Raw genomic sequence first — 23,941 nt, 5'->3', positions numbered from 1 at the left:
TAGTAACCTCCCCAGTAAATAGAACATGTCCAGCTTCTTCTCTCATCTTTGCTTTTTAAAAAATATTTTTAGTTATAGGTGGACACAATATCTTTATTTTTTTTTAATTTTTATGTGGGCTGAGGATCAAACCCAGTGCCTCAAGCATACTAGGTGAGTACTCTACCTCTGAGCCACAACCCTAGCCCCATGTTCTCTCATCTTTAATCTATTCAGATAGACTGAGGTTCTCAGCTGATGTCACACCCCAAATGAGTGGTTAAAATTTCAGCATGAGGGCTCACAGGGTCTCCCTTGCCAAGACTTTCAAATTGGCCCCTTTTATATTCTTATCCCAAATGGGAATAAGCATAGTTCTTGGCAACCTCAAGATACCATACTATGGTTAGCCCAGCAGCCACTAGAGCCTTGGGGGTTTACCAAGACCAGGTGATCCTACTGGTGGAATGTGTCAGGCCCCAGCAGGGCTCAGAACTGCCGAGGTGGGAGAACTACTCTCATCCCAGTTTATCCTGCTTCCTCCCTGCTTTGAGCCTTGCACAAAATCTGCTTTCAGAAGTTGTTCATCTTGCCTCACTCCATCTTCTGTATAAGAAGCCCAAGTGCCCCTGACATGGCAGACTCCCGACTTAGGAGTCCTTACTGTTCGATTCCAGTTTTGGACATCAACACACAGGATCCTGAGCTGCCTCAAATCCCACCCTTTTCACCTCCATGGTTGGAGGGCCCAGAGAAAGAATCAGTAGAGGTCAGAAATGGGAGGTAGAAATTTGATGTGTAAAACACACAGACAAAGTAGCATGTTTTGCTACCATTTATTTGCTATGTGGTATGTATTCAAGGCATGAGGCGGGACTAGTGTACTTCTCTCTCATCCTAGGAGATGCAGCAAGGAGAGCCCAAGGAGAAGCTATACCACCATGGGGAAATTGTTAGGGCTAGTGGAGGTAGGGAAGACCCAGGCATTCTGTTCTGACTTCTAGCAGGTTCTCCCGCCCTCAGGCATTAGGGGCTCCCTATTCTCCCATCCTATGGTCCCAGGTGCAGCAATGAGAGGGGAGGAGAGAAGAGAAAAAGAAGTTGACTTGATGTTGGACAAAGGCATCTCTGTTCTGCGTGGCTATTTGGCCCTGACCATGACTACAGGCAAAAGAGTACAGATGGCTGGGCCAAGGGCCATAGTGTGGATTAAGTATGCCTCAGTAGGCATGGTTGGCGATGTAGAGGGACTGTGCTGCTGCTCCACCATCTTCTCCAGTGCCTTCGTACTGGCCCTGGGCGGCAAGCCCATTCACCTGCAAAAGGGGAAAGTGGAGTAAACAGGCTGTGCCGGTCCAAAGGTATTAAATTGCCCCAGATGTAACCTCTGGGTGCTGGTCCCTGCCCTGCTACACACTCTACCACCACCACCACTTCTAGTTCCTGACCTCAGCTCGCTTGATGAACTCCTCAGTGGCAGCCCCAGCATTGTCCCTTTGTCCTCGCCAGGCATTCAGTGCAGAGGCCTGCAGGGCACGTCCATAGGAGAAGGTGAGTGCCCAGGGTCGAGGGAGTGGGCAGCGGTTGATGGCATTGAGGTTGAGTGATGCCTCCTCTTCACTTTGACCTCCAGACAGGAAAGTCACTCCTGAGGTAGAGGAGAGAAGACAAATTGATTGGTCACTCCCTATTTTTCCAGGGTAAGGGACCTTTGACAGCCACAAATAGAACTTGAGGATGGACCTTAGGGATAGGAACAAGTTAGCCAGGTAGTACCTGGGACAGCAGGTGGCACAGTGCGACGCAAAGCAGTAACAGTTGCCATGGCAATCTCTTCTGGGGTATACTTGATGGGACAGGCATGGCCAGGGGTCACCATGTTGGGCTTGAGCAGCGTCCCCTCCAGGTACACGTGATGATCACTAAGAGCCTTGTACACGGCAGCCAGGACCTGGGGATCAAAGGAGGTTTATGAAGGGTCTCTGGATCCCCATTGCTTACTGCTCTGTGCCCCCCATCTTAGAGATAGATGAGGTGGGTATGGACTGTGAGGATTCAGTATAGGCTCAGATCTGCAGGTCTGTTTGGGGATCAGGAGAAGAGCACTAGGGGAGAGTGTGCCTGGATCTAAGCTGGAGGTATAGGCATAGGCACCCCTTGCCAGGCTGCCTTTGAAGTATGTGTCTGTGCCCACCTGTGAACTCACCTTCTCTGTAACATACTGGCAACGTTTGAGGTCATGGTCTCCATCAGGCAGGATCTCAGGCTCCACAATAGGCACAATGCCATTCTGTAGGCAAGAAAGAATGGCTTAGGTGGGGCAATAAGTGAGAAAGGAAGCTCTTTAATCCTCTCCCCACCAGGAACAGGACACCCAATTGACTACCCAAACCCACATACCTGCTGGCAGATGCTGGCATAGCGGGCCAGCACATTGGCATTCTCCAGAATGGCAAGTGCTGAGGGCGTGCGCTCACTGATTTTCAGCACACAGCGCCATTTGGCAAAGTCTGCACCATCCTTCTTGTATTGGGCACAGCGTTCTGAGAGACCATCCAGTCCTGCAATGATAGTGCCAGCCTCATCACCCTGCCCTCTCTTGCTTGTATTGAACACTTAATCCCTGTGGTACTAAAGCCCACCCACCATGTACCTTGGGTAGTAGTTTCTCCATCTGTCCCAGCCAGAGGCACTACACCCTTATCAACCTGCAGAGGAAACAGGCAGAGGGCTGAGCCCAAGCAGAATTCTCCTTACCACCCCTCCTATACATATTTCCATATCCAGCCCCCAGTCAGGACCAGGGACTGTACCTTAATGCCTACAACGATGCCCTTATCTTGGATGGTTCGGACAAAGGGGACACCGTTATCATCTTTCTGGTAGAGTGTCTCATGGAAAAAGATGACACCTCCAATGCACTTCTTCACACGGTCATCAGCACTGAACAGGACCTGGCGGTACAGCCGGCGGTTCTCCTCTGTGTTTTCTACCCCAATTTGGCTCAGCCTCTTGGCCATGCTACCTGTAGGCAAATAAGAGACAACCAACTCCCTGACCATGGCTCCCTGGCTATCTCCACCACCCTGACCACAGGCCCCACTTACCTACAGACTCATCTGCGGCCAGGATACCTTTGCCTGGGGCTACGATGCGGAGGGCGATGTCAGACAACTCCTTTTTCTGCTCAGCAGAAAGGGCTGGGTAGGAGTGGGGCATGGTGACAGCTCTCTGGAATGGAGACAAAATATAAAAGTTGAACCCCACCCATTACCTCCTCTGCTTAGCCAAATGCCTCCCCACCCCAAAAGTGGAACTGGGAGCAGAGCAGCAGTCCTTGGCATGGGTCCTGGGCATCAGAGTGGCACCAATCTCTCTGACAGCTAGCAGGCCTAGAGCCCCAGTTCCCACACCTCCTTTGTCCCTGATGGGCACCCTTCCCAGCCCAGAAGAGAGTTGCAGAGTGGGGGTTGGGGAGATGAGCAGCCCTGAAGCTACTGGTCTTCTCATGAAAAAACTGCTGACCAATTGAGGATGCTAATCCTGAAATGTGTCTTTCTTGAGGTAGACATAAGCTGGATTTTCCAGCTTCCCTTTTTTCAATCTCAATGATACCCTTAGGAGAGTGCACATATTTCCAAAGCTTTAGAATGAGACAAAAAAGCACTGTTCACTCCCCATCTTCCAACCTGGCAAGCTTCTAGAGGAAAAGGCTGGAAGGAAGGGGGCAGGTTCAGGAGTAGGAGTGGCACATATAACAGTAACAGACTTCTATGACCTTTTCTTTTTACTACAAACCTGACTGCCTCAGCCTACTGCCTACTCCCCAACCCTGTGTCAGAGGTTAACTCCAAAGAGACTACAAAGTGTGATAGGAAAGAGCATCAGCAGGCCAGCTAAGTCACATGGAAATGACACACCACCAGGTCTTCTCCAGGGCCCAGAGCACTTCTGTGTGGAGGGAGGCACGGGAAATAGGGAGCATTTCAACTCCCTACAACTCAGACACATGGTGGGGAGATGACCAGGGGACGAAGGCGAAAAGGAATGAGTAGGGAGCCTGAGTAAGGGAGGGAGAGATGCAGGAGAAGGAGAAAGGAGAATTGTAGAGGTGATGGTGATGGTGATGGTGATATGGGCTAACCAGTCGGGTGCAAGGACCTAGACCTAGGGGCAGAGAAGGCAAGAGAGCTAGCTGGAAAGGGAGGAGCAGAAGCAGGCTGAGATTAAAATGGCTGGGGGGAGAGGCTGATCCCAGGCGAAAATCAAAGAGGAGAGGGTTGAAAAGTCACATCCACCGGACCCAGGGAACAGGCAAGGGAAGAGTCCAGGAGAGAAAGTGGAGGTGCCGAGCAGCTCTTGCCTCGCCAAGGGACTTACCAGAACGCAGGGAGTTAGCAGCAGCAGCTACAGGTTCAACGAGCTCCAGTTCTGGTCCGCAACAGACGCAGCTCAGCGCGGGCTCCAGTAAATGAGGCTGCGGATGCCGCAGAGCTACGTGACTCCCCGGGGGGGCGGGACTGGCACTTCCCCGCCCTGATTCCACCCCTTCCTAGGACTGGTCTGGGGAAGGCCACGCCCCCAAGGGCGGAGCAACGAGGTGGAGTGACCCCAATCGGGACCTCTGATGTTAGGGGCTGTCCGCCTACCACCTCGTGGAGGGTGTCCCCTTGGGGCCTTGCAGGGAATGGCCTTGCTCTGTCTGCCACAATCACTTTTGCCACGTGCAGAGCACTATGCTGGATGTTGGGGATTAAGCTTGATCTGGTGAAGCAGAGTCCTTTAAACAGTCACAGCAGATGGGGTAGGTGGAACAGAGGTATCAACCAGGGCCCAAATTCAAGGCAATGGAATAATGAACTGAGGTTCTCTGTTCTCAGCCCCATATTTACCAGGGCCTACCTCATAGGGGGATGGGGAAAATAAGAGAATGGAGTCTTTTCTGTTTCCCCTAGGCCCAGAGCCAGGGTACAAGCAGTCCAGTGCCCGAATATTTGGGGAAGCAAGAGAAAGGAGAAAGGGCAGACAGCCCTTGCTCTGGATGCAGCAGGAAAATGATCTATGAAGTACATGCAGGCTGGGGGGCCCAGCTGCCTCTTACCTGACCTCATTCAACTCCCCCAACACACAAAATAAGACTCAATGGATTTGAAGAAATACGTTAAATATACTTTATTTAAATAGCATCAAACATAGTTGGCTCTAGGCCAATTGGTCCTAGTGATGGGGTAAGGAAATATTTACAGATAAAAGGGATGAAGCAGAATCCAGCTCAGTTTTTCTTTTTTGTTTTGTTTTTTTGAGATGAGGTCTCACTATGTTGCCCAGGCTGGTCATGAACTTCTGGGTTCAATCAGTCTTTCCACATCAGCTTCCCAAGTAGCTGGGACATGACCAACTACTTAGCTCAGAAATTGTAGCAATCCTTGTAGTTCCTTGCAACTATCCACTACCTCTGGGATGGATAGCAGAGTCTGGGAAGAGAGACAGAAAAGGAAGCTCAAGCCTAAGGCCCAAGATCCCAGCCCCAGGAAACACCCAGTGTTAGAATGGAGGAAACAGAAGCCACAAAGAAGCGTATGAGAGAGTGTGAGGCCCACCTCGCAGCAAAGGCTGGGAGCTAGAGCTGTGCTCCTTAGTACTTCCTGTGGCCAGGCCTTATGCCTTAGTTTTACTACCTCCCAACCTCCATTACCTCATAAATATGCTGAACAATGTCATCTAGTTTCTTTAACTCTGTTTCAGAGCGCCGAAGGTTCTCCTCTAGGATATTTCTCTAGAAGGCAAATAGATTTCATAGTCCTGTGCTAAGAACAGCATAGCTTGGCAGGACAGAAGTAATATGGCAGGGTGCTTGCTAGTGGTGTTAGGAAATGGCCTTAGAATAGCATGGAAATGCTTACATGATTCTGGAACTTGACCATGAGTTTTGCTTTTTCATTTTTCATCTCCAGGAACATCACCCTCAGCTTATCTACCTGCAGATAGGCCCAGATTAATAAGGGCACAGTCTGGGGTCCCCACCAATTGTCCAATTTATCTGTTAACTTTGAGTCACCTCCTGAGAGAGCCACACTTTCTCCTGGATCCAGTTGGTGGCCATGGGCTGACAGTTAGGGTCCAGCTGGCCTGCTAGGGTCTCCTGTAGCACTTTGGTTTCTGTCTCTGCATGCCGAAGTGAGCGGGTAAGCTGGGTCACTTCTTCTCTGAGACTCTGGGAATGAGAATAGAGGTATCTGATAGCATTCAAAGGTCTCTATCCTTCTAATCTCAGGTGGTGGAAAAAAGTGAACCAGGATATCCACTTGTCATGTTTGGGATCTACCAGTGGCACAGAAAGCAGAAGACTGGGTATCATGAGAAACATACTATAAGCTCGCCACTCTTGTCTATCTGTTCTAGGATCTTCTCATTCTGCTTCTGTATCACTTCTTGGAGCTCCTTTTCATTCTGCAAGAGAAAGGGAGGTGAGAAGATACTGAGAACTGGCTTCACAGCATTTGCTAGGAGGTAGAGGGGTGTATCTGACCTATGTTTGGCCATGGTGGGACCAGCTGGTACCATTCTAATTCTCCTCCATGGCCAAGTGAGTCAAGGCATCTATCAGTTGGTGGGAGAGTTCTGTTAAGAATTCTTGACTTCTCTCCTGGGAAGACAGGTCAGCCCATAGCCCCATTCCTAAATATGTAAAATGTGTGGCCCCAGGAAGGGCAAAACTAGGGCAGTAATTGGAAAATCCCCACCACCCAGATTCCTGGAGAGACAATGGCTCCCAGTGGGCCAGTAAACCTGCCCCAGTTCTTCATCGCCCCACTTCTAGGCCCCTCCTTCACCTTGTAGCGTAAGCACAAGGCCTGGTTCAGCTTCTCTATGTCTGCTTCCTTTGCCTTCTGGGCTTCCTGATGCTGTTCTTCCTGTGCCTGCAGCCTATCCTGCAAAGCACAACTTGGGGGAGGGAAGAATCCCACATCATCCCTGCCCTCTCAGAACTGTGCAATGCCCTTATGAGGGGCCCTCTTATTGCCCCCTTTCATCAAGACTGCATCTCACATTTTTTGCTGCAGAGTCCCAATAGCTTCTTCTTTAGACTCTTGCAACAAGGAACACAGGCTCTGAAGGTCAAGAAGCTTAGTACTTATTTCTGCCAGTCTCTCCTCCATGTCTGGGATCTCTGAAAGAGAAAATCCTAGATAGAGGTATAGCGCTTCAGTCTAGAAAAAAGGGTTGTATAGCTATCATTCCCATAACCCTTATCTGTGTTCCCCCACCCATATGATTTGAATATCCAGAACATTACAGATCCCAAAAGGCAGAAATAAAATGAGCCCAAGTAGAATTGAGGTTTTTAGAGCAAAGCACTTCTCACTGCTTTTGTCTTTACTCATCATCACCACATTTTCTAGAAATGAGGCAGGATCCCTGGAGCCCATCCTCACCTGTAGACTGAAGGGAAACCATTGATGCTACTCGGGTGAAAGCACTCTTGTCACTTCCAAGCAAGGGCACAGGAGCTGATTCTGGCTCTAAAACAAAAACCAACCAGGGGAGAAAGCCCAGAAAAATAGATGATGTGCATCTTCACCAGATAAAGATATCGGGAGAAGGGTCATAACTTTCCCAACCAAATCCCAGGACCTTTAACCTTCATCTGCCACTGCTGTCAAGATGCTTCCCATGAAGGCACTGTCATTAGGTGGAGGGTGTTCCTGAGTAGGAGCAAGGGCTGTGTTAGGAAGGGTCTCTGGGTCAGCCTAAGGACAAAGGAGGAAAAAAACAGCAACACTTCTTAGAAGTACTGCAGGCTAAGCAATTGTGCCATTGGAGTTCTAGGTTGAGTGATTTCCTGAGCTCCCAGATATTCCCAGCCATCTCTTCCAGAGTGCTATTCTACCCATTACTTCACTGCTCTATCTCCAACTCCCCAATTAACATTTTTCACCAAACATATTTATATTCTTAAGCCTCTCCCAATAAACCACAATAACTGGAGATTAAAAAAAAAAAACTTAAATCCCCCTTTACCTACTACTTCCCTTTCTCTTTCCCTTTATTTAAAAAAATTTTTTAAACTGACTTTTTTTTTTTTTTTTAGTTCTAAATGGACACAATATCTTTATTTTATTTGTTTTTATGTGGTGCTGAGGATCGAACTCAGTTCCCTCATGCATGCAAGGTAAGCACTCTACCACTGAGCCACAACCCAGCCCTCTCTTTCCCTTTAATTAAGAAGAAAAAGAAGCCAGATGTGGTAGCCATGCCTTTAATTCCAGCAAATTGGGAGGCTAAGGCAGGAGGATAGCAAGTTCAAGGCCAGTCTCAGCAATTTAGCAAGGCCCTAAGCAACTTAGCGAGATCCTGTCTCTAAATTAAAAAAGGGCTGGGGATGTGGCTCAGTGATTAAGTGGTCTAGGTTCAATCCACAGTACATACACACACACACAAAAAGAAAGAAAAGAAAAGAAAGAGAAGCTAGGCATGGTGGTTGGCCCATGTCTATAATCCTAACTACTCGGAGGCTGAGGGAAGAGGATTGCAAGCTCAAAAGAAAATAGAAAGGGCTGGGGATGTGGCTCAGTGGTAGAGCATCCCTGGATTCAATCTCAACTACCCTAAAAAGAAAAGAAAAGAGAAAAAAATGCCTATAAGTCTTGCCTATAGTCTCATCATCTATCGATTCCTGAGCCAACTACTCAGGCTTTTGCCCTGCAACCATTCCACCAAAATTCTTGTCATTTGGTTCAAAGATTTCATTCTTATCTTCAATTATAAGGATACTTTTGAGCTCTTTTATTACCTAGCCTATTTTTTTTTTTTAGAGAGAGAGAGACAGAGAGAATTTAATATTTTTTATTTTAGTTTTCAGCGGACACAACATCTTTGTTTGTATGTGGTGCTGAGGATCGAACCCAGCGCCAGGCGAGCACACTACCGCTTGAGCCACATCCCCAGCCCCTACCTGGCCTATTTGATACCGATGACCTGATACCGATGACCATGTCATACTTTTAGAAACTTAACTTTTCTTCTAGGACACGACCCTACTTCATAGATAGGCCTCAAAAATTTCTGAATATTTCTTCCTTCAACCCACAGATCCTTCTTTAACCACTGGGTTCCAGTCCTTTGCCCTCTTTTCATTCTAATGCATTCCCCAGTGGCCTTGCCTTGGGACTCTACAAAAAAGTTCACTTTAAATTTCCACTTCCACATGAATGACTCTTCAATCTCTTTTTTCTCAATTGGATTTTTTCCCAGTCTCCAGGCCCCAAAACTGACTGCCTGTGAAGAAATCTGCCAGAATGTTCCATAGTCCACATTGAAACTTAGTATGCATAAAGTTGAGTTCACCATTTTCCCTGTCCCATGTGACCAAATATCTGTTCCTATTCCTAAATTTACTGTTCTAGAGCAGAGGGGTCCTGCAGGTCAATCTGGCATGCATTACTGTAAATTCATTATGTATTACAGCCATACCCATTCTTTTACATACTGTCAATAGCTTTACTTGAGCTACAAGGCAGAGTTAAGTAGTTGAGACAGACCCCACTTGGCTCACAAAGATGAAACACTATATTGGCCCTTTATAGGACAAGTTTGCTGTCCCCAATTCTAAGAGAGTGTTAACAATCTAAGATCATCATTTACTCTTCTAACTCCTAAATTCAGTTGGTCAACAGGTTCAATTCCTTCTACCTCCTAAACATCTATTCAATTCATCAGCTTCTCTCTATCTCCTCTTTAACTGGCATTTAGTTCAAGCCCTCAAAATCTGGCCTTCACTAGCCTTGTTTCCTGCCTTGTACCATTTAGCTCCTACACTCCAGTCATTAAGAGTTACTTCCCATTCCCCAACCTTGCCACATTTTATGAGTAAGGCCCTTGCTTATTCATTCTATAGTCCCAGTGCCCAACACAGGTCTTGTTACAAGGTAGACACTACAAAAAGTCTACACACTGTGTTGTATATATGACTAACATATATGACTTTCATACGTAGTCACTCAAAAACTTTTTTTAAAAAATATTTATTTATTTATTTATTTTTAGTTTTCGGCGGACACAACATCTTTGTTTGTATGTGGTGCTGAGGATCAAACCTGGGCCGCACGCATGCCTTGCGAGCGCACTACCGCTTGAGCCACCTCCCCAGCCCAAAAAACTTTCATATACTCTTTCCTCTGCCTAGAAGGCCTGCCAATATACCTACCCTGCCCCATGAACTTCTAAACCTCAAGATTGCCCGAGGTCATCTGTTTTTTTTTTTGTTGTTGTTGTTTTTGAGGGAGGTGTACCGGGGATTGAACTCAGGAGCACTGGACCACTGAGCCACATCTCCAGCCCTATTTTGTATTTTGAGACAGGGTCTCACTGAGTGGCTTTGAACTCACGATCCTCCTGTCTCCGCCTCCCAAGCTACTTCGATTACAGGCATACACCACTACACCCAGATAAGGTCATCTATTTTGAGAAGACATCGAATCTCTCAAAGGTAAAACTGATTCTCCTTTCTCTGAGCTCCCACAGTGGGTCCATGCAGACTTCTACCATGATCATGTCATGTGACTATATCTGTCTGTTTTTCCTACTAGACTGTAGATTGTTTGGCACTTCCTATGCTCAACATACAGTTGGAAAAGAGGGTCAGGATCTTGGTTGTACTTACTTTTTTGGTTTCTATTTTTTTTTTTTTTGGTGGTATTGGGGATTGAACCCAAGGCCTTGCATATGCTAGGTAAGCCATCTGTCAGTGAGCTACATCCCCAGACCTATGCCTTTAAATATTGAACAAGCTAATTAACTCTGTATTCTGAAAGATAGCAACCATTTATTGTTTTGTGTGCACTGTGGGGAAGCCAGAAAAGGAATGCTAAATTTCTGCTTTCTTTAAATGTTGTCTAGTTGAAAAGAACAGATATCCAAGGAAAATTAATTCAATGCAAAAGGAGAATAAGGACTGAAGAATGCATAAAAAAGGAGAAATTGCTCAGTCCCTGTGACTTGGGACCATTTCAAAGGCAAACTAATGAGTATTGTAATAGAGAAGGAAAAGGAATTTCCAGATTGAAAATAGAAGATAATTGATATGGGAGCAGCCCAAGGTCAGGTGTGAATGGAGATGGAACATTTGTATTGTGGACAGGTAGCCTAGTTGGAGTAAAGGGTTCATAATAGAGAAGTAGGAGACAAATGAAGGTTTGAGTGACAAGCTGAAGCGGTCCTGTAGGTAATTAAAAGTCATTGAAGATCATAGAGATGGGAAAGTAGGGTTTTAGGAACATTATACTATACAATAAAAATACAGTGGGAAGGGCAGAGAGGGAACACTAGTATCCTACCTTCTCCTTTAGTTTTGTCTGGAGGAAGAAGGTCAGGATCTGTAGTTGCTCAGCCAGCACCCCTAGCTCTTGGGAATACTGGCGTGTCTTCTCTACATCTTGTTTCTGATACTTTGCTATGGTGCTGGCCAGGTCAGCCCTAAAATGAGGAACAGGGAGGATGACCCAAGACAAGGTTACCTTCTCTGAACACCTCTCCCAAATGCCCTGCATTCAAGGAGAGAAACAAGAGGCTTGACACTGTCACAATTCTCGGAGATTCTGGCTTCTAGAAGTGTTCATAGATAAGCATGGGGTGGAGGGTTGGGGGCAAGGGATATGAAAAGGGAGAGCTCTTACTTTAGATTTTCCACAGTGTCCTTGAGATTCTCACACTGCAGGCTACGTTCCCGGAGTACTGCCAGCGTGGTTTTCAACTGATACTCAACCTGACCCAGCTCAAGGTGAGCAACCTGATTCTCTTGGTCTGCAAACTTGAAAAGATGGGAGGAAGGAAGGAAGGAAGGAAAAGAGTGGGGAAATGGAGGGGAAAAAAAATGAGTTCAAGTGAGGAATTTTAGAGCCCTGGGGACAGAGGCTTTTTCCATTCCACAATTTCACCTCAGGACCATCAGGCAAGAATCATACTCCTGGTAGTCATACTACCAGCTTCTTTTTCTAAAGCTGAATTTCTTACCTCCAGGGTCTCCTTCAGGTCCTGCACCTCCTTGGCTAGCACAGCCTGCTGTTGTTGCAGTTCTGCCTGCATGTGTTTTAGTGCCATCTCTTCTTTTTGCCATCTGTCAGAGACTTTATGTTAGATCCTGTATGTTGGATGCCTACCACTACAATAACCAGATAGGAACTCACTGAGCAGCTTGCTCCTCATTGTTCTGGGTAAGTTGACAGAGCAATTCGTCCTTTGTGGCCAGGTCCTGGGCACAATGGGCATGCTGACTCTGCAGCTCTTTTAGCTGGCTGTCCATGTTGGCCAGAATCTGCAGCTGAGCCCAGAGATCTAGATCAAAAGTATCCTAATAATACCATCCAGTCACCAGGTCAGAAACCCTCCACATTTCTGCTCCAAGGCAAGCACTCCAGAGCAGTTATTTGCTCTATTGCCACACTCCAAACCTTCACAGGTTCAAATGCTTGCACATCTGCACACATACACACCTGTTGCTAGGCGACTATTTTCTAACTTCAGTTGTTCTACTTGGCCTTTATAGTCCTCTAAATGGTTAGAGACTTGTTCCAGCTCCCTGGAAACCTAAGAAAAAAAGAGTTTTCCTCCTGTAGCACCTCCTAAGTCAAGTATCCCAGGCATTGGAGAAGCTTTTCTTTCTGGACAAGACTGGCTTTCTGGACAAGTAAAATACCTTAATCCTGGGCAGCAATATTGCAGAAAATAAAGCTGATTTTCAGGGAAAAGTAAAGGCAGGAGACAATTTGCTGAAGTAAAGGAGGTGCTAAAAAGCAAAGGAAATAACTGACCCAAGCTATCTTATAGTCAAGGGATTTGATTTGTCTACAAACCAAGGGTGGCAAGAAGACTAGCGAAAAGAGGATAATGATATCATACATAAGAAAAGGGGAAAAACCAGGCCTAATTAGTCCCCACTCCAGGTTTGTACCTGCTGCTTTTCTTCAATTGCAGTATCACGTTCCTGCAGCGCCTGCCGGCTCTTGGTTATGAGTTTCTCTGTGAGTTGTCGAGACCGACCCAGCAAAGCTGTCCACGTCATATACTACCAGGGAAAGTAAGCAGGTCAGAAGAGCGTATCTGAGGCAAGGTTTCTAATGTACTTGGCTAAAAGTAAGGAATGGTTATGATGGTCCCAAATACTCACATTCAGTTGCATGGATGTCCAGTCTTGTTGCAAGACAGAAGTTAGACTCTCTGTCTGCTGAACCAACTCTTTTTGTTCTGTATGAAGACCTATCTAAAAAGGAAAGATTACCTATGGAGGCAGCTAAGAGCAGGGATGTGGCCATCTTCCCAGTGTGTCAGCTTAGATCCCAGGAAAGAAAATGTCCTTAAATTTTACCAGTTGGGTCTGGGCCACCTGCAGAAGGCCTCTGAATTCCCGCATGGATGTCAAATTCTGTTCCAGCTGGCTGATGCGCTGGCTGGCATGTGCACAGAAAGCCTCCAGCACTGTCTCTGCCTGTTTAGGAAAGAGGTTGCAAGGGCACATTTTGTAGTAGTGGGAAATGGCACAGAAAAACATAACCATCCAATACATCAGTAGTTCAGTTCTTAACTCCCCAGGACAGGCAGTTCTTTTTTTTTTTTTTTTGTCTTTTTTGGAACTGGGGGGTCGAACCCAGGGCTTTGCGAATGCAAGGCAGACGCTTTGCCACTGAGCTACATCCCAGCCCCAGGCAGTTCTTAAGCCACCCATCTTACAGGAACCTTGAAGTGGAGACCTCCCATATCCAGGAATCCCTTACCGCATCCTTGCCTCTGAGGGCCATTTCCTCTCTGTGCTTTGCCTCCTCCCTTTCTGTTTTGAGGCTCTGGAGTTTTGCCTTCAATTTCTTTAATACTTCAAAACAGCAGGAAACCAAGGTTTCTGCATGCCGAGACTATAGGATAAGAATCAGATATCATGTCTGGTTCCTTTGTTTGGCTTTGAGTACCATAAGGGGCTTCTACCTTCTTCTTTGTGCTGCTTACTTCTTGACTCAAAGTTGTTTTATCTTCTTCTACGTGCAACAGAGACAGGTGAAGCAAAGATATCAGCTCTTTGGACACCAGTACCCATGATTGCTATGGAGGGAAAGATGGCTAGGTTAGATCAAATAGTCACTAAGCAGAAAGCAGGGGTTGATAGAGAGGAAAGTCACTGACTCAAATTCCAAGCTCCTAATAGGGAAAAATCACTTTTTGCAAAGGTTTTCACTACAACAGCTAAGTATCACTATCTACTAATTGCCTCGGGATTCTCCATTTTCACCTGTAATCCCGGTTACTTGGGAGGCTGTGGCTCAGTGGTTAGGTGCCCTGGGTTCAATCCCTGATCCTATCTCAAAATCACCCCAGCAGGGATATAAGGTCAATCAATACTTACCATGACATTCCTTGCCTGCTGTAGGGCCTGTCTAATGGCTTGGTTTTCCTCAAGATGTTGAGGTTTCTTAGTTACCTAGCCAGAGAAATGGAGTTGCTCCTTTTAGTTAGACAACATGCATCAGCAGCTTCTCATCCCCCTTCCCCCTAACCCCCACTGCCCCATGAGTTATAGGAGCCTTTCTATCAAAAGCAGGAGTAAGGCTCAAAACTAGATGAAGTCACCCAGACGTGGGGTAGGTAAAAATTCTTTTTTTTTTTCCTCCCAGTGCTAAAGATCAAATCTAGGACTTCATGCATGCTAGGCAAGCACTCTGCCACTGAGCTATATCCCCAGTGCTTTTCATTTTTTATTTTGGAACAGGGTCTCACAAAGTTGCCCAGCCAGACTTGAACTTGTGAATCTCTCCTATCACAGGAAGGTGCCACCTCACCTAGAATACTGATAGTGAATACTGATAGTGTCTTGGATTTGATGAAATACAATAATGCTTAAGAAAAACCACAACTAAGCCAGGCAAGGTGCCCAGCAACTTAGCCAGATCCTATCTCAAAATAAAAGATAAAAAGGACTGGGGCTGTGGCTCAGTGGTTAAGTGCCCTGGGTTCAATCCCTAAAGCAAAAAACAAAAACAAAACTGAAGTCAGCAGAGGTGGCACATGCCTGTAATCCCAGCTACTTGGGAGGCTGAGGTGGGAGGAGCTTGAGTTGGAGATCAGCATGGGCAACATAGCGAGGTCCCATTTTGAGGAGAGGAAAGGACAGAAAAATCATCACTGAGTAGAGTCATCTTTTGGTAAGGTTGGAGGGTTGGTCACAGGATCCCCCCTAGATACCCAAATCTGTGAAATTTCAAGTCCATCATAAAAAATGGTGTAATATTGACATATAACCTACACATATGCTCTTACATACTTTAATTTTTTGGTACTGGGGATTTAACCCAGGGGGTACTCTAAGCTGAGCCCCATCCCCAGCCCTTTTTGGCTTTAACTTTTTAAGACAGGGTCTCCCTAAATCACCCAGTATAGCCTTGAACTTGCCAGCCTCCCACATCAGCCTCCAAAGTTTCTGGGATTACAGGTGTGCACCACTGTGCCTAGCCTAACAATTTTTTGTGTGTGTGTGTGTGTGTGTGTGTGTGTGTATGTGAGGTCCTGGGGATTGAACCCATGGCCTTGTACATGGGAGGTAAACACTCTACAACTGAGCTACATTCCCAGCCTATAATGGTTCTTTTTAATGATTACAGAATATTCCATCTTATGGATATACCATTATTTAAAAAAAAAAAAAAAACTGCTTTCATTGTTATGTAGAACTTTTCCCCCTTAGGCTATATCCCCAGAAGTGGAGTTATTAAGTCAAAATTGAGCTGGGGCTGGGGTTGTAAGGCCCTGGGTTCCAACCTCAGCACTACATATAAATAAATAAAATAAAGGTATTGTGTCCATCTACAACTTAAAAAAAAAAAAAGTTTGAGCTATTTTAGTGTTTTAAGGATCTTCCTTAAATTCCCTTCAAAAAAAAAGATGAATTAGTTTATACCCTACAGACAAAAGGACAGGACTTACCAGCATTATCTACTCAATTCTTAACCCAGGGCTGCAATTCTTTTATTTCCAGTAATTTTTTTTTTTTTTTTGGTGGGGGAGGGAGTACTGGGGATTGAACCTGCGTGCTCTACTACAAGCTATATCCCCAGCACCCCCCACACCTTTTTTTTGAGACAGGGTCTCATTAATTTGCCCAGGCTGGCTTTGAACTTGAGATCTTTGGGGCCTCAGCCTTCAGAATAGATGGGATTATGGGAGTACACCACCATAACCAACAACCTTCTTAAATATTTATTAAACATTTGTATTTGCTTATTCTTTATCTGCCTATCCATTATCTTAGTATAGATAAACATCTTAGATGCCCTACGATTAGATAAGTATAAGCTAAAAGACAGCAGGGTCCTAGAAAAACTCAAGTCCTAAGAGAAAAGAAAGAGACTTCATTACTGCTAAAAGGAAGCCACAATCTGGAAAATGGCTATGGATGGCAGTGCTGAGTTCTGAGGCTGTGGCAGTCTGAATTTAAGGAGGCAGAATTGCATCATCTTCAATCTCTTATAGTTCATGCTTCTATGGAGTTCATTAACTAGTGTATCGTGCAGAAAGTCACGGAGTACCCCATAAGCCCTGGATAGGATGCACATACTGCTCGGAACGGGGCAGTCAGGCAGGTGATGAAATTAATGTGAAGGAGGCAGCCAAGCGGCAAGGACATGCATGGTGATGGGGAATGGCTGAAGGTGATGTCATTTCCTCTCTTTGGTTCTGCTTCAGTAGCTTCCAAAGGGACCTGGCAAGCTTCAGGGGAAGAAGGTATAAGGCAGATTCAAGGATGGGAAACATGGTCAAGGATAAGAGGAAAGGATACAAAAATAACAAAGAGGAGCTGGGTTTTGTCTCAGTGGCAGAGAACTTGCCTAGCACTTGTGAGGCACTGAGTTCTAACCTCAGCAACACATATAAATAAATAAAAAATAAAGGTACATCACCAACTAAAAAATATTTAACAAACAAACAAACAACAACAAAAAAAAAAAACAAAGATAACACAAGAGAGAGAATGAACAGCTACAGGAATGAGGAGTCCATGGTTTCCAGGATTTGGGGCAAAAGGTAAAGTCATTACTTTGAGAACATTTTCAACTCAAAAGAGGTCTTTAGGCATTTGGGGACCATATCATCTGAGCACTATCTACCTATTACTTCTACAGTCATACAATAGAGGCTCTCAATTCCTTCTCAACACCATTCCTTTCCTTCCTAGGTCCTGTGTTCTCAGAGCGTCCTCTAGAACAGTGGTCTTAAATTGTTTTCCTCTCAGACCTCACACAATAATTTTTGAAAAACTAAGTATCCTTGAGTAGAAATTGATAACAGCCTATTATCAATACAGACAGTTGAAATAAAATTGTTAGATCACTCAAATATACCCAATGGCATAATGCTACATATATTGTAATACTTCGATAAGTTTAAAATACATGAAAAAAGCCAGGCTTGATGGAGCACACTTGTAATCCTGCTGAGGCAGGACGATTACAAGTGCTAAGCCAGCCTCAGCAACTTAGAGGGGACTTAAGCAACTAAGTGAGATCCTGTCTCAAAATTTAAAAACTTAGGAAAGAGATGGGGATATAGCTCAGAGTTTAAGTGCCCCTGGGTTCAATCCCTGGTACCAAAAAAAAAAAAAAAAAAAAAAGCTAAACAACCCCAAATCAAATAAAATACAAGAAAAACTTCTTTTTACAGTCAGAAATTTTATATCATCCCCCTTTTCTCCTTGAACTGTGGGTTTGATCACTAGCACCACACACAAATACCTTAATTCTAATATATTTTTATACTTGCAAATCTGTTAATAGTCAGTATTTCTGCAACAATAAGTTCATCCAACCAGGCCTGGTGGCACACACCTGTAATCCCAGCAACTCAAGAGGCTAGGCGGGAGGATCACAGGTTCCAGTTTAGCAACTTAGTGAGACCATCTCAAAATAAATAAATAAACAAACAAACAAATAAATAAATGAAGCATAAGACTGGTGATATAGGTAAAGAGCCTCTGGTTCAATCCCCAGTATCTTCCCCCTCAAAATAAATTTCATATAAATTGAAATTAAAATGTATTTTAAATCCCTTTGACCAAGGTGGGCACAGTGGCACAGGTCTGTAATCCCAGCGCCTCAGGAGGCTGAGACAGAAGCATCAGGAGTTCAAAGCTAGTCTCGGCAAAAGCAAGGCACTAAGCAACTCAGTGAGACCCTGAGGGCTGGGGATGTGGCTCAGTGGTTGAGTGCCTCTGAGCTCAATCCCTCATACCCAAGAAAAAAAAACATGGTTTAGCAAAAATTCATGACTATTTTCCATTTTAATAGATATAAGCACTAAGAAATCCATACATAATTAATCAGAATCAGTAGAAATTGAAGGACTTGAATTCGTTTGGAAATACTTGCCAAAACTCTTAGTAACTTTCCTCAAAAATATTTAAGATCCACTAACAAAGTTTTTCTTCACTTTTGTTGAAAACATGCAGAAATGATATTATATAATCACTGTAGTCATTTGCTTTCTCAACGTGTGCACAAATATTTTCTGTTGTCCTTTGATTGCTATGAGAGACCTGGGATAAGAAGTATGCTTTTCTTTAGTAAAGTGGACAAGGGCCAGTGAGAATGGGGAAGTAGAGAAGAAAAAAATTAGTTAAGAATACTTTTGGAGGGGCTAGGATTGTGGCTCAGTGGTAGAGCGCTTGCCTAGCACGCATGAGGCCCTGAGTTCAATCCTCAGTACCACATAAAAATAAAATAAAGATATGTGTCACCTATAGCTAAAAAATAAATATTAAAAAAAAGAATACTTTTGGACCATGAAGATCTAGAAATTGATTTCTTTCAAACTTTCCTTGTTTGCATTCCCTTGCAAAGTCTTGATGTACCTCGGGGTACATTGAGTACCCACAGCTTTGATTGATAAGATTTTTCTAGATTTTCAGCTTTTACATATATACTAGAATAAGCATGTGATTAAGAAGTCCCCTTTGCCCTCTGGCAGCTTATCAGCTTAAATTCTGAGGAAGAGGGCCCACTAGAACATTTCAAGCTTTAGGAGAAAGCTTCTTACCCCACTAAGAGAGGCATCAGTCTGTGTGCTACTGTCCTGAGTTTCTGCAAGAGGGACAGCCATCTGGCTCTTCCAGTCCTGCAGCTGTCTAGAAAGAACCTCCAGGATGATAAGAGAGCTCAGCAGGTTATCTTCCAGGTCATGTCTAGACAAGGCAGTCAGATCTGGAGGATTACAGCTGCAGTAGGAAGAAAAGAACATGAGGAAAATAAAGGGAGGGAAGGGGTGTGAGAGGCAGGTAGAGGGGAATGGAGCTCCAGAGGCACAAGAATAGAGGGGACACTTACCCCAACAGGAGGGGCTTTGTCTCCAAAGTACTATCCTTGGTGTCCAGCAAGCCTGTCTGGGATGTGTTTATACTGTTTCCTTGTGCTGGAGGACTAAACCAAGTCCCCACCGAGCAAGTAGAGAAAGGCGTAGTGCCAATGGCAGCATCCTGAAGCACAGAGGGAAGTGATAAGCTTTGTCGGAGATTTTCTAACATGACTGAGGTATTTACACCTTTTTCTAGCCAAGCCAACGGGGACATCCAAGTCTCTGTATCAGAACTAAGAATCTCACCAGCATCTCCTACTGCTGGGCCTGGAGCTGCCTGGAACTCCATTTCCATCAGATTTGGTGTTAGGCACATGGATGGAACATCTTCTACATTTGAGACAAGTGCTTGATCTTCCAATTCAACCTCCTCAGGGAGTATGGAAAAGCTCATTTCTCTTTCCTTTATACCTCTATGCTCTACACTTTCCTCTCCTGCATACATATGATTGTTAGGGTAATCTGCTACCAGTGCAGTTGAAGGGGAAAGCCTGAGTGTGGAGGAAGGCAAGAAGACATTACTTTCAGAAGACACCAAGTCCTCAGAAACAGCTTCAGGTCTATTGTTCCTCAGGCTTTCCTTAGAGCAGTGTAGCTGTTGCTCAGAACAAGGATTTGGTGGATATTGCAAGAGAAGAGATGGAGAATCCTGCAATGTAGGTTTCTCAAGCATAGCAGCAACAACTTCAGAAAAGGTGTCTTCCATGCAGGATGCTGCCTCCTTTATCAGATCTCTTGGCTTCAAAGACTCATTTAGATAACTGCTGTTTGTCTCTGCCATGGTATCTGAATGATCCTCAAGTGTAATACCTTGCTGCTGCCCCACTGGAGAGGCTTCAAGGACCATGGATTTAACCACATAGTCATTCATTGGGTCTACTGCTTCCTCAGATGTTTTGGGAGTAGAAATGGTTTGGAGAGTCAGATCTAGGGGTTGTTCATCTGATGCATGCTGACATGTTTCTAGCCACTTTGAGGGAGAGGAGTCTGTCTTGCTGGCTTTAACAAAATCCAACGAAGATGAGTTGTTGTTGCCTTCCTGCCAAAGGAAACAAAAGTAGTTAGTTAAGGTAGTCAATTCAGTTCCCAACATTACAATTATGAATGCAGGATACTATCTGAACTCAACAAAAGAAAAGAGTTCTTACCTCTGCTTAGGTAAGAATTTGGCTAATTCTTGCTCCTTACTATTCAACTAAACAGCAGGGAAAGAAAAGCTAGGAAACCAATTGGGTCCTTTCAGGTGAACCAGCCTAAAGTATAAACAGGCTGACAAGGGGGCTGGGGATGTGGCTCAAGCGGTAGCGCGCTCGCCTGGCATGCGTGCGGCCCGGGTTCGATCCTCAGCACCACATACAAACAAATGTTGTGTCCGCCGAGAACTAAAAAATAAATATTAAAAATTCTCTCTCTCTCCTCTCTCACTCTCTCTTTAAAAAAAAAAAATTTAAAAAAAAAGAAAAGTGCATATTTAAAAAAAAATTCTCTCTCACTCTTTCTCACTCTTTCTTTAAAAAAAAAAAAAAACAGGCTGACAATATCTATCCATGTCATGGGGAGACACTAGATTGAATGTGACCTTGCCCCTCTCTATTTCTAACTCCAGCCCACTTCTATTGTCTCCTTCCTAAAGTAGGCTCAAGCTCTATCAGAATCTAGAGTTGGTACAGATAGATAGATAATATTAATGAAATAGGGACAGAGTAAAGCTCAATGGTAGACCATTTCCCTAGCATGCACAAGGCCATGTGTTTAATCCCCAGCACTAAAAAGAAAGAACAAAATCGTGTTCAAAAAAGAAACAGAAGGAACTGGGGTTGTGGCTCAGTGGCAGAGCCTAGTATGTGTGACACACTGGGTTTAATTCTCAGCACCACATATAAATAAATAAAATAAAGGTCCATTGACAACTAAAAATATATATATATTTAAAAGAAAGAAAGAAAGATAGAAGAGTCAGGTGCTGTGGCACACATGTATAATCCCAATGATTTGGGAGGCTGAGGCAGGAGGATCATAAATTCAAGGCCAGCTTCAGCAACTTAGCAAGACTCTGTCTCAAAATAAAAAATAAAAAGGACTAGGGATGAAGCTTACTGGAAAAGAGCCTCTGGGTTCAATTCCTAGTAGGGGGGGAGCAAATTTTCATATTTCAGGAGCAACAGTAGCCGTAACTGATTAACAATTTTGACTTTGAGCCTTTTAGAAACCAGAGCTAGATGGAAAATATGATAAACATAATAGTTTTAATTATCAGAAAGAGAAAAGGATAGCAATTTCTTTAGGAAGACAATTTTTCTAGGCAGTAAATTCTAAAAAGTTTCTTCCAGGAACCTTATGGAAGGGTCAGTCTCTTTCATTGACAAATTATTACAGCAACTGAAAAGCAGTTTGCATATGGCTACTTTTCTAAAGACCTTTTACAAAAGTACAACTCAGGGCAATTCTGCAAGGGAATAGTTTAAGGTGAGCAAATATCCAGCCTTTCAGTGGTATAACTTGATACCAGGGGAGTTGTAACTACCTGCTAAAGTGAATGGATACTGACTGCTTAACTCTTGCATCAGACAGGCCTCTCCATAAGGGAGCCCAAGTTAGAGACCACCACTAATCAGAGTGATAGTATTTTTCAGTAGTTTGAGAAAGGTCGAGGGTGGGGGGAGGAGATAATAAAAACAGCTAAAATAGAGGTTCGAGTTCTCAATGGATTTCCTTTAACCACCCTAGGGCACCTCTCTGTCGGCCTGAATAGCTGTAAATGGAAATCACTGAGGTGGAAGACTTCATTATCGTTATTAATTATGTTCCAGTCCTGGCCCTCTGTTCCTCTGAGCTCTGGGCCTGGGCAAGCAGCCCAGTCGAGAAGCTGTCCAGGCGAACCTCACCTGCAGCCCCAGCTTGCACAGTGATGGGGTCAGCGAGGAGCACACAGGGGGCCCTTTTCCTGAACTGGTAAGAGCACCAGGCTGCAGGATAAGTTCTCGGAGAGGAGTTCTCATAGCTGGTTTTCCCTAAGAAAGAAAGAGAATTTGGGTTAAGATTGGGCTCCGCCAGCCCGCTCTTTCTCCCTCCCCAAGAAGCTTTGAGGTACTAAGAAGAGCGGCTTTCCAAACCCAGTCTCGCTGAAGAGGCAAAGCGACAAAGACTCCAATCACTCCCCAGCCCCAGCTCCATCCAGCTTTCCAGGACCCTCAGCACCGCCAGCGCCCCCGCCCCAGTATTCCGCACACAGTTCTTTCTCCGTGGGAGCTCTCCCGCTCACCGGCTGGGGCGAAGGCGACAGGCTGATGTTTAATTTTTTCACCCGCCACATCTTCAAAACTGAAAGCAGGTTGATCACCTCCCAGACCAAGTCGAGTCCGCCATATTCACCCGCCGTCTTTATTTGAACCTGCTCGGTGCTTCGGGATTGGCTGCGTAGCCGCAGTGCGTCAGGATACAGGTCAGCTCCGGGCTCGAGCCCGGTGGGAGGAGCCATCGTTGGCCACGCCCTCCTCCCGCCCTGCAGTTGATTTCTGACCTGCTCTAGGCCGCAGAAGCCGGCTGCAGGGAGGATCCGCATCAGATCCACGATGGGTCCTGGAGTCTTGGTATCCTCAAGTTGCGGGGGACACCCCAGGTAGCTGGAGGGTCTAGAAGTCCGACCGTGCTGCTTTCAGCGGAGCGCCCTCATGCCCTAATTGAAAAGTTGTCTGTATACCTAGGCCTTAACAAGTCTCTCCTGGTGTTTCCTTCGTGACCTCTTGGTTACTTTCAGCCTCTTCTGACTGAGCGGGCCTGGGACCCTGGAAGTGAAAATTGATTGTTTTATTGTTTGTTTGTTTTGGTACCAGGGATTGAACCTAGGTGCATTTAACCACTGAGCCACATCCACAGCCCTTTTTATGTTTTTATTTTGAGATAGGATCTCATCAAATTGCTTAGGGCTTCACTAAATTGCTGAGGCTAGCTTTGATCTTGCCTCCTGCCTCACTGGGATTACAGTGATTACTGCGCCTGCCATACCGGGCTAAAAGGGAAAGTTGAAAAGGCCTAAATGAAAAATAAAAAGGACTGGGGATGTCATTGGGATTTTGGTTGGGATTGCTTTAAGTCTGTATAGTGCTTTTGGTAGTATGGCCATTTTGACAATATTAATTCTGCCTATCCAAGAACAGGGAGATCTTTCTATCTTCTAAGGTTTTCTTTCTTTAGCATTCTGTAGTTTTTGTTGTAGAGGTCTTTCACCACTTTTTAAGTTGATTCCCAAGGGTTTTTTGTTTGTTTGTTTGTTTTTTGGTGAGAGATTTGAAAACAGCATACTACAGGAACATAGCCACATCAATGTTTATAGCAGCACAATTCACAATCGCTAAACTGTGGAACCAACCTAGATGCCCTTCAATAGAGGAATGGATAAAGAAAATATTATACACACACACACACACACACACACACACACACACACACACACACGATGGAATATTATCCAGCAATAAAAGAGAATAAAATCATGGCAGGTAAATGGATGGATTTGGAGAATATAATGCTAAGTGAAGTTCGCCAATCCCAAAAAACCAAATGCCAAATGTTTTCTCTG

The 23,941-nt window shown here is 44.9% G+C and overlaps 2 protein-coding genes across 2 annotated transcripts; both read right to left on the bottom strand.

Annotated features, from left to right (window-relative positions):
* Positions 1-801: 801 nt before the first annotated feature.
* Positions 802-4,483, bottom strand: Aldoc (aldolase, fructose-bisphosphate C). The gene is made up of 9 exons (XM_026388841.2): positions 4,360-4,483; positions 3,087-3,210; positions 2,793-3,004; positions 2,633-2,687; positions 2,380-2,540; positions 2,186-2,269; positions 1,756-1,930; positions 1,428-1,627; positions 802-1,295 (listed from the first exon to the last, which is right to left on the bottom strand). Exons 2-9 carry the CDS (start codon positions 3,196-3,198, stop codon positions 1,200-1,202), a joined length of 1,095 nt encoding a protein of 364 aa, XP_026244626.1. The 5' UTR covers positions 3,199-3,210; positions 4,360-4,483; the 3' UTR covers positions 802-1,199.
* Positions 4,484-5,202: 719 nt separating this feature from the next.
* Positions 5,203-23,130, bottom strand: Spag5 (sperm associated antigen 5). The gene is made up of 24 exons (XM_026388902.2): positions 22,625-23,130; positions 22,248-22,373; positions 19,335-20,401; positions 19,048-19,225; positions 14,369-14,443; positions 13,975-14,067; positions 13,749-13,883; positions 13,343-13,462; positions 13,145-13,237; positions 12,929-13,042; positions 12,471-12,564; positions 12,165-12,312; positions 11,992-12,094; positions 11,655-11,788; positions 11,316-11,454; positions 7,622-7,730; positions 7,416-7,502; positions 7,030-7,150; positions 6,813-6,924; positions 6,349-6,429; positions 6,038-6,193; positions 5,883-5,957; positions 5,675-5,755; positions 5,203-5,453 (listed from the first exon to the last, which is right to left on the bottom strand). Exons 1-24 carry the CDS (start codon positions 22,922-22,924, stop codon positions 5,382-5,384), a joined length of 3,813 nt encoding a protein of 1,270 aa, XP_026244687.2. The 5' UTR covers positions 22,925-23,130; the 3' UTR covers positions 5,203-5,381.
* Positions 23,131-23,941: the final 811 nt, after the last annotated feature.

The sequence above is a fragment of the Urocitellus parryii genome, chromosome 7 (assembly GCF_045843805.1).
Source record: "Urocitellus parryii isolate mUroPar1 chromosome 7, mUroPar1.hap1, whole genome shotgun sequence".
Classification (NCBI taxonomy): domain Eukaryota; kingdom Metazoa; phylum Chordata; class Mammalia; order Rodentia; family Sciuridae; genus Urocitellus; species Urocitellus parryii.
This window is presented reverse-complemented; position numbering and strand designations above follow the sequence as displayed.

Coding starts and splice junctions, on each gene's coding strand:
- Aldoc (XM_026388841.2), bottom strand. CDS start 3,198: ATGCCCCACTCCTACCCAGCCCTTTCTGCTGAGCAGAAAAAGGAGTTG. Junction 2,541..2,632: donor TGGAGAAACTACTACCCAAG/GTACATGGTGGG, acceptor CTATCATTGCAG/GACTGGATGGTCTCTCAGAA. Junction 1,931..2,185: donor GCCAGTATGTTACAGAGAAG/GTGAGTTCACAG, acceptor TTTGATCCCCAG/GTCCTGGCTGCCGTGTACAA.
- Spag5 (XM_026388902.2), bottom strand. CDS start 22,924: ATGCGGATCCTCCCTGCAGCCGGCTTCTGCGGCCTAGAGCAGGTCAGA. Junction 13,884..13,974: donor AAACAACTTTGAGTCAAGAA/GTAAGCAGCACA, acceptor CTTATCCTATAG/TCTCGGCATGCAGAAACCTT. Junction 12,095..12,164: donor AATGAGGAGCAAGCTGCTCA/GTGAGTTCCTAT, acceptor AGTCTCTGACAG/ATGGCAAAAAGAAGAGATGG.